This window comes from Brassica rapa, chromosome A06, assembly GCF_000309985.2.
Source record: "Brassica rapa cultivar Chiifu-401-42 chromosome A06, CAAS_Brap_v3.01, whole genome shotgun sequence".
NCBI classification, from domain to species: domain Eukaryota; kingdom Viridiplantae; phylum Streptophyta; class Magnoliopsida; order Brassicales; family Brassicaceae; genus Brassica; species Brassica rapa.
This window is the reverse complement of record NC_024800.2, coordinates 8914280-8929981: the sequence shown is the minus strand read 5'-3', so window position 1 is coordinate 8929981 and position 15702 is coordinate 8914280. Positions and strand designations below refer to the sequence as shown.

Here is a 15702-nt window from a genome sequence, read left to right as displayed (position 1 = left end):
AAGAAAACGTGCGCCTTTGTCTGTTATCCCCATTTGGAATGGTTATTTAACATGCAGGTCGTTGTTACGTTGGACGCAACACTTGATTAAAGCCGTCGCAAAATTGAGTTTGCCAACAAACCATTTTTGTGGACCAAGGTTCTCGATTGTTTAGGACCACGTATGTGCCATTTATCATCACACGAGCCTTAATCGTCGGATATTTATGTTATGGAACCATTTTTAAAATTTGGATACGAAAAACAATAACTCATACAAGTGCTTTTTTACTTCCAACTATTTTGATCACAGATCCGATGTACTATGCAAACACCACCCTTTACCATTATTAACTCAGACTGATGATTCCTTCACAGACACAAAAACTGAACTAACTCTCCAAGTCATCTTACCCATTGCAGAGGCAAAAGCACCTTTATCTCCCACAGAGCTTCATGTTTCACAAATTTTTCCCTGCGGAAAAGATGCCCAAAGCTGTATAAGGACAGATGCAAGAAACTAAAACGTGTGGTGCTGCTATTCGACTTAAGAGCTAAGAAGAGCAAACCAAACACAAAAACTGCATCAAGCTAGATTTTACCCATCCTTTTACAGTCATTACCACCATACGGTAATGCGCATTAGCAAATCCATCGAAGCCATTGTTTAAACAAACAAACAAACAAAAAAGAAGAGAGTAGAATTAAAAGAGAGATCGAGTAGCTTGATGAGCAACAACAAGTATTAATCAACACCAAGTCACACCAAGTTCACGTCTATTATAAGAAAAGATTCCGAAATTGTGCAGAGACTGTATTCCACAACAGTAATCAAATAATAATACTTGTTAAACAAAATAAACTCTGTGTGCTTTGAATCACTTAACAGACCACCTCATGGCTGCTTTCCTGTTAAAAGACAGAAACTAAGATCCATAAGTTTGAACTTCGAGATTGAAACAATGAGCTATGAAAATCATCTGCTTGCAAGGCTAAAGTTAAACATATTTTACCGCCAATGGTTGTAGGTTAGATTAGAATTCTGGACTTACATTATATGACGGAGTACTTTCCAGCCTGCGATCCTCCAGGAAGTGACATAGCCTGATTAGTAATGTCTTCAAGAACACGCTTGAGTTCAACTTTCGCCGTCTTCACGGATTTTTCGGTAGGCCCTTCGATGAACAAGTAGAGCTTGCGTTCCCCAGGTCCCAGGATACGTCCAGGAGGATAAAACTGACCTCTAGTGGTAATTGCGGCTCCAGTCCAGTCTGATATTGGACCCAATGTTTCTTTGTGGGTGACCTTCCAACGAGCGTTTTGCGGGAAATCATTGATCTCCAGTTCTGCTTCATAGTGTTCAGGCATTGCATCAGCTTGAATCTTCGCCAGGTTATGTTGCAGGTTAATGGCAGCAACCATGGCTGCAGCACGGCCTGCCCCATCATTAGGAAGGACAGTAACCGGAAGGGTACCTGGCAGAGAGGTAAGCCCACCACCATTCGGCAGCAACTGGTTTGTAGTCACAGGAGGATTCATTGCAGCAGCATTAGCTTTAGCAGCAGCAGCAATGGCGGCTATATGAGCAAGAGCAGCCTGGTGTTGTGAGGTATCACCACCAACAGTACCTGCCTTTCTTACAACATCATTCTCATCTTCTGAGTCAGACTTATCTTCCTCAAACCCATACTCCTTCGCTTGTGCTTTCTTTGCTGCTTTCCTAACTTCTTCTTCCTCTTCGTTGAATTTAAAGCCACTACCTCCATAGCCAGTTCCATGGGCTTGCTCAGTACCCTGTCTAACCTTTGCCATGAAACCGTCAGCGATTGCTTTCAGATCATCGGGGATTGGCTGCTCAGAAAGTTCCAGGGCCTTTACTAAATCCGGTGCATATTTTGCATCATCTTCAGAGATAAATGTCACGGCACAGCCTTTCCGCCCTGCCCTTCCTGTCCTGCCAACGCGATGCACATAATCTTCATAGTGGTTCGGAGCATCATAGTTTACAACCAACTCAAGGTCTTTCACATCTAGACCCCTAGCTGCAACACTTGTGGCAATCAATATATTGCACACATTGCTCTTAAAATCAGATATTGTTGATTCACGATCAGACTGCTCTTTACCACCGTGAAGAGATAGACACGGATAACTCCTTTTAAACAAATCCTTCAACAAGGCATCACATTTTTCCTGCGACTGCACAAAAACCAATATCTTTCCTTTCTCATACCATTCTCCAAGAAGTTCCAGCAGTCTTAAGAACCTCTCACTCTCCGGTCTGACTTCAACTAACTGTGTTATATCCTTATTCACAACACTCCTTCCACCAACCTGTATTTCAATAGGCTTGTTCAAGACCTTACGTGCCAATGTTTCAACTTGACGTGGAAAAGTGGCAGAAAAGAGCACAGTCTGCCGATCAGGTCGAATATTTTGAATAATACGAGTAATCTGAGGCTCAAAACCCATGTCAAACATGCGATCAGCTTCATCCATTACCAAAAATGTGACTCTCCGCAGATTGGTGATTTTCCCACTGCTTGTGCAAAGAATGTCAATCATCCTTCCAGGAGTGCACACAACAATCTCTGTCCCTCGCTTTAGCTCACTAATTTGCTGCGCAACTCCTGATCCTCCATACACAGGAACACATCTTATACCCAGTGCCTTTGAAAACTTTTTGATATCGCTATGAATCTGCTGAACAAGCTCCCTAGTAGGTGCCATTACCAGCCCGATTGGCCCCTCGCCAGCTTCAACGGGAGGCTGATCCTTGATATGCCTCAACATAGGCAAAACAAAACCTAGCGTTTTACCTGATCCGGTTTTTGCAACTCCAATGCAATCTCGACCGCTCATGATGATTGGCAGTGCTTGCGTTTGGATAGGCATTGGCTTTTCATACTTGAGCTTGTTCATGGTATCCAAAATTTTGCTGGTTAGTCCAGTCTGGTGCCAAGATTTTATGGGTCTCGGTACATCCTTTCCATGGACTTTCAGCTCAAATTCCTTTCTGTAAGCGTTAACTTCTTCTTGTGTCATCCTTGAGATCTCCTTAACTTCAATATAGAAGTTCTTCCGGAAAGGTTCATACTCTATTTTTGAGTGGTCAACAAGAGCCAATTTTTCTGCTTTTGTCTTCTTTACTCTCTTCATGAACTCCTCATCATCTTCTTCTAAACTTGGATCATCATCATCCTTCGGTTCTGAATAATCAGAATCAGAATCTTCACCTTGCATTATCCTACCAAGGGATTTGTTAAAACCTTTCTTCGGCTGGTGATCACTTTTCTTCCCATTATTCTTAGTTACCAAAATACCATCTTCAATTGCTGGAGGAGTACTGCTGCTAAGCTTCTCAACCTCAGGTAATACCATCGCATTCATAAAAGCATCTAAAGGATCAATTTCCTCCTCGTCTGCAGCTCCATCACCTCCAACTTCAGAGACAGTAACAGCCATCTCGGTCTCTGCTTCTACCATCTTGGCATCTGCACCATTTTCGGGTTTAGTTTCTCCATCAACATCCATCTCAGTTTCTGGGTTTTCCTCCGGATGCCCTTCTTCATCATCAGATTCCCCATCAAGAGTCCAAGCCTTACCGGTCTTAGGCTCTTTATCATCCGTATCACCCTTACTTTCACTTTCAGCTTCCTCCTTTTTCCTCTTCAATTCTTGCCACTCCTGGACTCTTCTCCTCCGTTTCTCAACCTCCTCATCCAACTTCTTCTGCTCCTCCTCTAGTTCTTCTTCCCTTGTTTTCTTCTCTTTCTTTTCATCATCCTCCTCGACACTCTTTCTCCTTGGACTATCTCCATGCCTGCTAGATCTACCAACACTCTTCTCACGCTCCTTCTCCTTCCGTTCTCCACTCTCTCTTCTTCTACGTTTCAGATCACGCTTGACATCATCATCACTCTCTTCATGTCCATCCTCCCTTGACCTCCCCCTTTCCCGGTTCCTCCTACTCCTTTCTTTCTCACGTTCCCTCCTATCCCTCTCTCCATCTTCCCGTTCACGCTCCCGCCTCTCTCTTTCTTTCAGTCTCTCCTTCTCACGCTCCTCTCGTTCCCGTTCTCTCCTAACTCTATCCTTCTCCCTTTCTCGTTCTCTTTCTTTCTCCTTCCTCTCTTCCCTCTCTCTATCCCTATCCCTTTTCCGATCTTTGTCCCTATGTTCTCTGTGCCCTCTCTCCTTCTCCTTCACTCGGCGCTTATCTCTCTCATCATCTTCTTCATCGCCATCTTCAGAATCACTACTCTTCCTTCTCTCAGACCGTCTCTTCCCCCTCTCTTTATCCCTCCGCCTCCTCTCCTTTTCTTTACGCCTCTCCCTCTCTTCATCATCATCATCATCCCCTCTCCCGTACTCATCTTCAGAATCATCACTACTCTTAACTCTCTCAGACCGCCTCTTCCGTCTATCCTTCTCCCGGCGCTTATCAGAACCCCTCTCCTTCTTCCTCTCCTTACTCCGATCACGGTCCCTCCGGCTGCTCTTCAAATCATCCTCCTCCTCTTCCACCTCCAAATCCTCGTCCCTATACTTGGATTTGACGACCTCCATATCTACCTTCAACAACAGAAGCTCAATTTCACGGATTCGATGAGAAATCAATCGAATTCACCCCAGATTCCGCGAACTTCCTGATTCAGAATCAATGTATTGAGCAAAGAATCTCAGATTAATCAAAGAAGTATGCAAATAAGGATCGAAACTCACAAAGATAACAGGAGGAGAAAGCGAAGACGAAGCTACAAGAAGAATCGAGATAGACCGGAGCGTCGGAACCCTAACGTCTCACGTTATTGTAGAGCCTTCACTATTAAAAAAAAAAAGTCTCGTTATTGTAAAGGGAAATCTCTAAACAACCTTCGCAACAGAAAAAGTGAAGGGACTTTATTTCGATTCGCATTGAGCCCATATCATACATTACGGTTTTTAATTTATCTCTTTGGGCCCAAAGGCTCAACTAGCATATTAGTTAGCGAGATGGCCCATTTATAAAATCTCTTCTTCTTTTTTCTTTTTTTGCAAGATATTTTTCCTTATATATCTGATTTTATTTTCAAAGAATAAAATATCATACACTACTAGATTTGGGCCCGTGCATTGCAACGAAATTTATTTGATATTTTAATTTAATAAAAACTATTAAAAAATCATTTAGTATTGTTTTAAAATTGTTTTTGCATATGTTATGTGAAATTTATTTTATAGTTAAGAACTCGTTTTCACACAATAAGTTTCAGTTAATATTTGTTAGAGCTAGAAAAAACATCCAAATGTAAAAAATTAAAACGGATCCAACCCGAAATAATAATTATAATGAAATAAAACAGAATTTGAAAGTTAAATAAGGCCAAGAAGCAATGACAACATTATACACTTTCTTATGTACTAATTTAATGTTTTATTAAACTTATCTGATGTTAAATAATTTTCTTGATTCATTATTTACTAATGATATATTTTCATAATAACATTTTAATTAAAATGAATTATAAACTACTACATAGTAAAAATAAAAAATGTAATAAAATAACGATGAAACTTGATTTGTTTTTGACAAAACGTATGTACAGTGACAATAATAATAATCAATTTTTATGAGCAAACATGATAATATATATCAAACATGTGTTTAATTTTCGTATAACCAAACACATAAATACCAATCACGACAACATCCTAAGTTTTGATTTTTGTTCATTTAATACCTTTAGCATTATACTTGTCATCAAATTCTTTTTTTAATACTATTAAATAGGTATGTTTACTTTTGTTAGGATTTTTTTTTAAAAGAAAAAAATATATTTTATAAATCGCGTTTTAATTTACAATTAAAAAAAGAAAAACTATCAAATACTTTTTTATATTTTTGTTTAGGATTTCAGAAAATGAAAAGTATTATCATATAAACTCTTACAATTATCTTCTGTTTAGAATTTCAGAAAATCTTATTGCTATCAAATAATTATTTCTATTTACTATTAAATAATTTTAAATTATGATTTTTACAGTTCATATTAATACAATTTTTACACTTCATTTTTAATTAAATAATTTTTAGTATGTTTATCATCAAATTTTCTATACTATCAAATAACTTTTTAAAATTCTCTTTGGTTAGGAATTAAAAAATATAATACAAATCTCTTTTGTTTAGGATTTTATTTTTTAAGGAAAAGAACTATCAAATATTGTTTTTACAGTTTTAGGGTGTTAGAAAAGAAAATTAAAATTACATAATCTTTTATAATTTTTTTTCTAGGATTTCAAAAAATACGAAATACTATCAAATAATTATTTCCAGAAAATACTAACTATTTTTAAAAGTTGCTATTTTCAAAATTTGTTTTCTCAATATCACTAATATTTTTAATTAAATATTTTCAGTATCATATTATTTTAAAAATTCATTTTCTCAATATCACTAATATTTTTAATTAAATATTTTCAGTATTGTATTTATCATTAAATTTTAAAAGTAAAAATTACGTTTACAATTCTATTTGGTCAGGATTTAAAAGGAAAAAAAATCTTATTTGGTTAAGATTAAAAGAGGAAAAAGTTATTTTAAAAATTTCTTTTATTTAGGATTTTAGAAAAAAAAACAATTATTTTCACATAATGATAGATTTTTATTAATACATACACAATTTTTTTTGGACAAATGTCACAATCATATCGAGAGAAATATTTGAAGTTATTTTTGGTTTATAATTTTTAACACGAAATTATATATTAAAAAGAAAAGTTAGTTATTTATAAAAAATAAGTTACTTTAAATTTTTTAAAAAGGAAAATTCCAACTATAATCCGTTCTTGTTTTTTAAGATTTTTATACAACTAATATATTTTTAATAAAAATATTATGTTTAGTTAATTATATATTGTGTCTTATACATACAAACATATAAATTCTTCATATTTACACATACTTATATACGATAAAAACATCATAATAAAAAAACTTGTGTTAACATCATAAGATGTAATAAGGATGATAAAAAAATTGAGTTGTTTAAAAAAATTAAAAGAACATACTCAGATAATATTTTTCTTGTCAATACTATTTTTTGTGAAAATAATATGAGGAAGCTTAAACCTAAATATAGATGTGAAAATAATATTTATTTTGGTATATATTTCTGTAGCATGGATTTATTTGTTAAAAAGAAAAGTTAGTTATTTATACGAAAATAATAAGAGTACTTTTACATTTTTATTTTCTTAGTTTTTAAAAAAGAAATATCACTTATTTTATAGTTAGTTTTTCTATTTGATGTTTATTAAATAATTTCTTGTACGTGTAGGATTTTATAATTCGTTTTTATTTAAACTTTAAAAATTATTTTCTCTTATAATATCTTTCTTTAGTATCTTTAAAGATGAAAAATATACAAAATATTTTAAGAAGAAAAACAATACTTTGAAATAGCTTTTTACAATTATTCTTTGTTTATAGAATTTTCAAAATTAAATTTACTTTCAAATATTTTTAAAGATTATAAAAAGAGCCTTACAAATATAATTGTCAAAGGCTATGTAATTATAATTTTTCTTTTCTAAACTCCTAAAAGAAACAATAAACTATATTTTTGTAATAATTTTTCTTTTTTAGTGTCCTAAAAAATGTAATAATAATATTCTTTTTCTAAATCTTTTTAAATCCTAATAAAAGAGAATTGTAACATATTTTTGAGACATGTCACAATCTTAATAAATTAATGGACTCATGTCGCGATCATGTTAATTAGCAACTTTGAAGAACCACGCTTTGTGAAAATAATATGAGAAAGCTTAAACCTAAATATAGATGTAAGAATAATATTTATTTTTGTTTATATTTTGTGGCATACATTTATCTGTTAAAAAGAAAAGTTAGTTATTTATATGAAAATAATAAGAGTACTTTTATATTTTTATTTTCTTAGGTTTTAAAAAATAAATATCACTTATTTTATAGTTAGTTTTCTATTTTATTTTTATTAAATAATTTATTGTATTTGTAGGATTTTATAATTCATTTTTATTTAAACTTTTTTATTTTATTTTTAATATTTTCTCTAAACTACCTTCGCAACAGAAAAAGTAAAGAGACTTTATTTCGATTCGCATTGAGCCTATATCATACACGACGGTTTTTAATTTATTTCTTTGGGCCTAAAGGCTCAACTAGCATATTAGTTAGCGAGATGGCCCATTTATAAAATAACTTCTTCTTTTTTTTTTTGCAAGATATTTTTCCTTATATATCTGATTTTATTTTCAAAGAATAAAATAATCCTATATATATAAAGATAAATTCCTATGTATATAAACTGCACTTGGTAATAAATTATTTAGTCAATACCTACTTTTGTCACTTATACTTTTTATTCTTTACATAGTCAGAGGTAAAAGATCTTCCCAAGTTTAAAAGATATCCTTCTTATATACATCACCTATTTCAAACATCTATTTATAGGAGAAAATCTGAAAAAAATCTATATTTTTCTAAGTCAATAAACTATGTTTGGTAGTATATCAGAATATCAAATTTTATCACCAAACCTTTTGTTTTAGTATTTTTCAAATGATAATTATAAATAATTACAAATTTCATCCCTATAAATAAATAATTATGGATTTTAATTATATTATCTAACTTTTTATAAAAAATATTATTACACATACTATAATTTGTAAAACCATAAAACTAAACACTTGCATTCTAGTATTTTTTTGGTAAATATACTTGGAATATATTCAAATTTAAATTTAACAATTTTTTTATCATAAATAAATTTTATAATTAATAATTAAATATTATCATTATTTTGTATTTATTTTGATATTATTATTTTATCCCAAGATTAATAAATAGTATTCAATCAATAATAAATACAAATATATATCACATAAATATTGTAGCAATTTTGGCATCATTTTAAATTACTAATTGTTTCGATGAATATTTTTATTTTAACGATTATACATAGAAAGTTACAGTTTTAATATTTTCTAATTATAAAATAAATAAGTAAAACTTTCAGTTTCTGCTATACCATTATGATTTTAAAAAAAAAAATTACTATCTAAACATCGTTTATATTTATTTTTCAAAAATATTAGTGTTATCTATCAGACCTAATGTTATTTTAAAATAAGTGTTGTCCCATGCAACAAAATTGCAAGAAGCAATTTTTTTATCAAAATAACAAAACTATTTTCTCCCAAAATTTCCATTAAACTTTAATGATAAAATTGTAAGAAAATAAAAATACTTTAAGTGTAAATAAAAACAAAAGTTGGGGAACTTTTGAGAAGTGTTAAAAACTCCGTCGCTCATCAGCGTTTCAAACATAAAAGCAAACCACATCTCTCTCTCTCTATATATCTTCCGCCATTGACAAGGAATCTGGAAGAGAGACTTCAAATACTCTCTTTTTCTCTCTCTCTGCATCTTCTTTCAATTTCTCCGCCTGCAAACCCTAGCACGCCGCCGGAAAGTCTCACCCTTCCCGGGCGGCGCCGTCGCTGCAGAAACAGGCAAGCCTATCTTCTTCTTTTTCTTCTTCGTCTTCTTTTGGCTGCTCTCTTTGTTTTCTGTTTGCAATAGAGACGTTTACTCTTGTTTTATTCTTTGTGATTTCTCTTAGTTTTTCTTATGATGTTATCTTGTTGTTGCTGACTACTCCAGAGCAGAAAGGAAGCTTCTTTTTTTTTTTATCAATGGCGGATAAGGAAATGCAATTGCAAGATGTGCCTTGTGAGGCTGATGATATCCTCAAGGGTGAACCTTCTGAGCCAGGGAAGGATCAAAACCCAAGTGAGCTCATTCCTGACAACGAAGATGGTGATGGCCAGGCTAATGGTCATGGGAAGGCTGATGATGATGATGTCCTCAAGGGTGAACCTTCTGAGCCAGAGAAGGTTCAAAACCTTCCTCTCGAGGATAACGAAGATGTTGATGGTCAGGCTAATGGCCGTGAGAAGACTGCTGATGTTCTTTACTCTCGGAAGAAGACTCAGGTGCGCTTTTTGAGTCCCGATCCTAGAGATGATGAGAATCCCAAAAAGCGCAAGACTTGGTTGCTCACTGACTCTGAGGTAATAGATCTTTTGTATTCTCTGGAGATGAGGTAAAGTTTCTTAACGAGCTCACTTCTTTTCTTTACAGGCACAGGGAGAGGATGATGATGATGATGAAGCAGGGACGCCAGAAGAACAGCAGGCGTTTCTAAGGGAATTGGACACCTTTCACAGAGAGAATTTCCTTGACTACAAGCCTCTTAAGTTTTACCAGAAGCCTTTGAACACTCTCAAGTGAGGCTTTTGGAATTAAATAAATAAAGAAGTGTTGCTTTTGTTCTTAAATAAACCCCTATATATCTGGTTAATCACTGCATGTTTTACTAATGCAATGTAGGCTATGGCGAGCGGTCATTAAGCTAGGTGGCCATGAAGTGGTAATCATCCACTTCTTTTAGTTTAGTCTTTGAACTCCAGCATCGCCACTTCATGATTACCAAAACCTTATCGTTACTTGAATCTTCTAGGTCATTTATCTTGACTCGTATGAACTATATAACTTGTAAACACTAAGCTTATTGATGATAAAAGTCTCTAACCATGGAAAGACTTTCAGAGATGAGAATTTTTTTTACTTAAAAGTGATTTAGGTAAATATATTAAAGAGTATTTGATTTGTTGTCTGAAAAGTAATTTTGTTTACTATCTCGGAGTTTATACTCAATGTTTTTTTTTTTAATCTTCTACTGGAATGGAATGTCTAAGATTCCTCTGTTTATCATGTAATTTAGGTCACCACATCTAAGCTTTGGCGACAAGTTGGAGAATCCTTCAATCCTCCAAAGTATGGCTAATGTTTCCCCTAGACTCTCCTTTAGCCTTTGCTGATTTTTCGTGATGGTAACTTGTTACATATTTTGATTTAACTCTCTTTCTTCAGGACCTGCACAACAATCTCCTACACATTCCGCAATTTCTATGAGAAGGTGAGTTTCCTTGTAGAGTGCATAAGTCATATTGGTATTTTGCCTTTCTATCTTATCATATAGATATATGTATGATTTGAATCGTTGCTTCGATTGCAGGCACTTTTGGAGTACGAAAAGCATTTAAGGAAAAATGGTGACCTTAACCTTCCTGGTCCAACACTCAATATGTCTTCAAGCCTCGATAAAGAGGTAAGAAATTTCTTGAAAAATGGTGGCTTTAATGCTTTTGGCTTTTCGACACTATCAAATTTATGGAAAGATAGATAGATATAGAAAGTTTGGGTGAAGATATTAGCTAGATCTAGCACCGTGAAAGTAAAAGAAAACTATCTACTTGTTAATCTATTGTGGGGAGGGAGGTCATGTTATGTATGGATAAAATGTTGTTTAAACTGAGGGAATGACAGCTTAAAAGTTCTATTTCAGCCTTTGTTTAATGAGTTTCTTGAATGTGCAATACAAACTAAACCTGTTAAGCCTTACCATCTGTAACCTGACTGATCTAATTCGGAAGACCATAAGCAATCTATGTGCATAACTTAGTAAATTATCATAAAAGTTATGTCCTCTCCATGTTTTTCTCTTTCCTGATATAAGGACTTTGATGTAGGTCATGAGCCATCAAGGTTCGGGATCAGGCAGGGCACGGAGAGATTCCGCAGCTCGTGCTATGCAAGGTTGGCAGGCACATCGCCTTGATGATTCTGGAGAGGTTACTGAGCATATTTGTTAATCTTTCACCTCAAAATCTTGCGCATTTTGTGATTTCACCTGGTCCATAACTCTGTTCTCCTTTTGTTTTCAGGATATGGGCTTAAACTCAACCCCAAAACACAAGAAACTCAAGAGCATTGGTAAGTTATTTCGCAAGGCGTTACTATTCTTGTCAACATCGGTTGCTTAATATTATGTTTGATTAAAACGGTTTCTTTTTTCAGGTCTGCCGAAACCCAGAACACCAAATTGCACGGACCTTGCTGTTTCACAAGAAGCAGAAAAACAGTTACGGAAAGCTAATCCTCTCCTTTGCATGTTACATTTGTTTCCTTCTTTTAATTCCTCTAAGTAGTTACTGTAGTTTAGTTTAGTTTCTTGACCGTAACATGTTACTTTAGGTCTCCTTTTTTTATCCTGTCTTTACTCAATGCAAGATATTAATTATTAGTGATGTGATTTTGGCGCCTTAGGTCGGTTGGTGACGTTATTGATGATGGACCTCTTGCTGACTGGGTGAAGATAACTGTCAAAGAAACTGTGAGTAACTTCTGCCATTTTCTCCTGTTGTAACTGATGGATGCATGAGAAAAAGTCTGATCAAAAGGCCAGACTTTGTTTGAAGAAACGCTAATAAACTGCAAACTTGGATTGTTTGTTTCCCAATCTGAAAGCTTACCAAATCTGTATTTTTCTGTTTTGAATTCACAGAGAGAATCCTTTGAGGTTTTTGCCTTGGTACCTGGACTTCTCCGCAATGAGGTTAGCACTAACTCCCTTGAAAGTTTGAAAAGCTACTTGAAGAAGTCTTTGAATTAAGTCTTTGAAGTCTGTATAATTGCTATTACTGTGGCAATACAATGCAAGCACATAGAGATCTGTTAGCTACCAAAAGCAGTTCCATTGACTATATTTTCTACGTTATAGATCTGAAGCAGCGTAGAGTTTTGCAAGGTTAACCTTTAGTTGCATAGAAACTGGTTATAGACTCAATACACAGTTTTGTAGGTGGTACGAATTTTCTGGTGAAATCATAACAGAGATCAAAGTCCTGAACTGAATTGTTTTATTTTGTTCTCAGATTCGAATTCAGTCAGATCCTGCAGGAAGGCTGATTATAACAGGCGAGCCTGAGCAGCTTGACAATCCTTGGGGCATTACACCATTCAAAAAGGTAAAAAAATCTCTCTTATATACTTCAGATACTGCAATTAAACCGATACAGAGACCTGTTGTTATCTTAACTAAGAATCGTCTTGTGATTTTGATACACCAGATTGTTGTCTTACCAGCAAGAATCGATCCGCTTCATACAAATGCGATCATGAGCATGCATGGTCGGTTGTTCGTACGAGCTCAATATGAGAAGTGATTGATCTCGAGTGTTGTTGAGCTTGCTGTTTGTTCTTAGTTTCTCTTAGGAATTCATTGGGTATTGGAACAAAATGGCTTAGGGGGGCTGGAGCAGTTTTTAACTGTAATTTTTAGTTTGAAGACTCAAAGTTAAGAGCAGACAATAAAATATTGTATCTTTGTTGTAAGATATTTCTTTTGTAGAATTTGTTATAAGTTGGAGAAGCTGCTTCAGTTCTTAGTTTTAATTAGCCTTTTAGGATGCAAGCAACAATGATACATGTGTTTGGTCCAAAACTGGAATGTTCAGCTTTTCTTATTTATGGGGTTTTTAGATATGAATATTTCTTTAGGTATTCAAAGTAGTCCTGAGATGAATTGTTTTCAAAAAGAGAAAAGTTTGAAATTTTTCGTGGTGCATACTGTTTAAGGGAAAATAACAGTACCAGAAACTTTTTTGACATTTTCAATGAATCTGAAAAGTTCACTGATTATCCTTTTGGGGCATAGATTAAAAAATGATATGAAGGGTTATGATTTGTTACTGACGTTAATTTAAGGTTCAAAATTGTGAAAGTCCAGGCTAATGTTAGATATCAAAAATATTGCAGGGTCTTTGATCTGTTATTATAATGCCTTTTTCTATCTTTAAACTTTAAAGTAACAGGAAACATTAGTTTTTACTCTAAACCAATGTTCAATTTACAGAAAATTTAGCTTAGTTAGTTTATCGACTAGATTAGAATAGATAATGTATTATAACAAGGAGATAAATACGAATTATATTATTATATGTTCGTATGTGTCAATGTCTTATCAAGCAGAAAGTTCCCAGCATAAAATTATAAACAGAAAAATAAAACCCAGTTTATTCTCAACATGGTGTAGCTCGATTGCATGTAAGGCAAATGACGACAACACCACATGGGAGTATATACAAAGTTACGAACATGGCTACTACGTTTTTTCGCTTAGCATATTCCTAGCCCCCAAAAAGCCATATGAAATTACAAAAGTAAGTATTGATATATTTTTTTGGAAAAAAACAACCTTGCTGAATGTATCTAGTTCACTATACTAGTTATAAGAAATCTATGTTTTTGGTTGGAGTAGTCTTGTCTATATTGTCAGTAAATAAACTCATTATCTTTAACTTTAATCTTTTGGGTAGCCATGTATCACAAGTTCACAACAATTGAAGTATTATAACGTCTAGAGTTATTTGATTGAATATACATTCGCAACTTACAAACTTTATAAATGGACAAATGGTCAGTTAGTAGCAATCATACTCTACAGTTATTGATCAAATCTTTTAAGTTGCTTTGCAAACCCAGTTCTCTTTTGGAGTGTACATTGGGTTATCTGAAAGTATTTAGTTTTAATACTATGTTTTAGTATATTAATATCATTTAAATAACACTTAAGCTTATACTCTTTTGTTCCTAGTCAATAAATTTGACCCTAGGGAATTGAAACATTCCTCTTTTTCATATATATCTTGGTAATCAAAACCCTTTTTGTTCTCTTGCAGCAGAGACTCTTAATTAACTGACACTACAAGTAATTCATGTTCCTGCTTAACCTTCCCATGTTAAGGCCATTCACTAATTTATATGTAACCGACGTGAAATACCCATTCAGTTCATGTTTCTACTGTGCTGTAACCCTGTAACGGTTGTACTGTGCTGTTAGCCTGTAACGGTTGTCTTTTAACCATTACCTTGGTCCTTGCCTAAAATTCATACCAACATTCTTCATGATCTTGTAACAAAACATCATTGTTTTTTGGTGTTTCTTTATCCCCATATAAGATCTAAAATTCATACAAATATATTTTGGTAAACCGATACCAAACCATAATATATTTGAATTGTTGGTTCAGACACATGGGGTTTATAATCTCACACCCAAAACTATGATATCATTGTAACATGAACAGCATAAATATATATGACCTACAGTTTGTTCAGAGCTACGTATGGTCAACCTGGCGTCTATAATGGCGTTGGATCAATTTACAACTCTCTTAGAAATGATTGGTCTCACTGGAGCATTAATGCATATATTTTATGCATGCAAGTAAGTAAGTAACTCGAATGTTCGAACAGATAGCATTATGACATGGGCACTCCAAGTATATGTGTAGTTTTTTTTCTTCTTATGACGGCAAGACTAATTGAGAGATTGCTTGGGCATTTGCTCAAATAACCAAATTAGACATCTAGTTAAGACCATAAACTATACAAGAGAACTATAAGATGCTCTATCAGTCATCAAGTGCTGAATTTAGAAGATAAGTATATAGAAGCTAGAAGATATGTAAACGTTTAAGGAAACGAGTGTCGAGCGATTAAACATTTTGATCTATCATCTAATATGTAAGCTAATGTTTATCCTTAAATATATACTACATTGAAGTTTTTCAAAAATGTTGAAGTGAAAGTGCATTGTACTGCAAATAGTTAGGGGAAATAGTGTCGGCCTATGCGTTGATATAAACATCAAAAACTATAAATTACACTATAATTATAGGGAATTGTATAAAATTAAGTAACTTCTGAGATCAATGTACTAGCACCTATATGCCATCAAGAATATGGCGTAAACCTAAAAAAAAGCTAACAAGAATCGTACTTGTTATT

The 15702-nt window shown here is 33.8% G+C and overlaps 2 protein-coding genes across 5 annotated transcripts; one reads left to right on the top strand and one right to left on the bottom strand.

The window, feature by feature from the left end:
- Window positions 1-219: 219 nt before the first annotated feature.
- LOC103872879 (DEAD-box ATP-dependent RNA helicase 42) lies at window positions 220-4905 on the bottom strand. 4 transcript variants are annotated; one of them, XR_633775.3, is made up of 4 exons: window positions 4704-4905; window positions 1031-4627; window positions 548-887; window positions 220-453 (listed from the first exon to the last, which is right to left on the bottom strand). XR_633775.3 is itself a non-coding variant. In XM_009151323.3 (3 exons), exon 2 carries the CDS (start codon window positions 4545-4547, stop codon window positions 1032-1034), a length of 3516 nt encoding a protein of 1171 aa, XP_009149571.1. In that variant the 5' UTR covers window positions 4548-4627; window positions 4704-4905; the 3' UTR covers window positions 235-453; window position 1031. The 4 variants fall into 4 exon arrangements, 2 of the variants coding, with proteins under 2 accessions (XP_009149571.1, XP_009149572.1); XR_633776.3 differs by having other exon boundaries at window positions 300-453; window positions 581-887; XM_009151323.3 differs by lacking the exon at window positions 548-887 and having other exon boundaries at window positions 235-453.
- A 4361-nt stretch (window positions 4906-9266) lies between these two features.
- Window positions 9267-13399, top strand: LOC103872878 (AT-rich interactive domain-containing protein 6). The gene is made up of 14 exons (XM_009151321.3): window positions 9267-9518; window positions 9670-10079; window positions 10150-10295; window positions 10399-10438; window positions 10793-10845; window positions 10942-10987; window positions 11087-11179; window positions 11601-11702; window positions 11796-11844; window positions 11929-11992; window positions 12178-12244; window positions 12416-12466; window positions 12786-12878; window positions 12981-13399. The coding sequence occupies exons 2-14, from the start codon at window positions 9702-9704 to the stop codon at window positions 13074-13076; spliced, it is 1278 nt and encodes a 425-aa protein (XP_009149569.1). The 5' UTR covers window positions 9267-9518; window positions 9670-9701; the 3' UTR covers window positions 13077-13399.
- Window positions 13400-15702: the final 2303 nt, after the last annotated feature.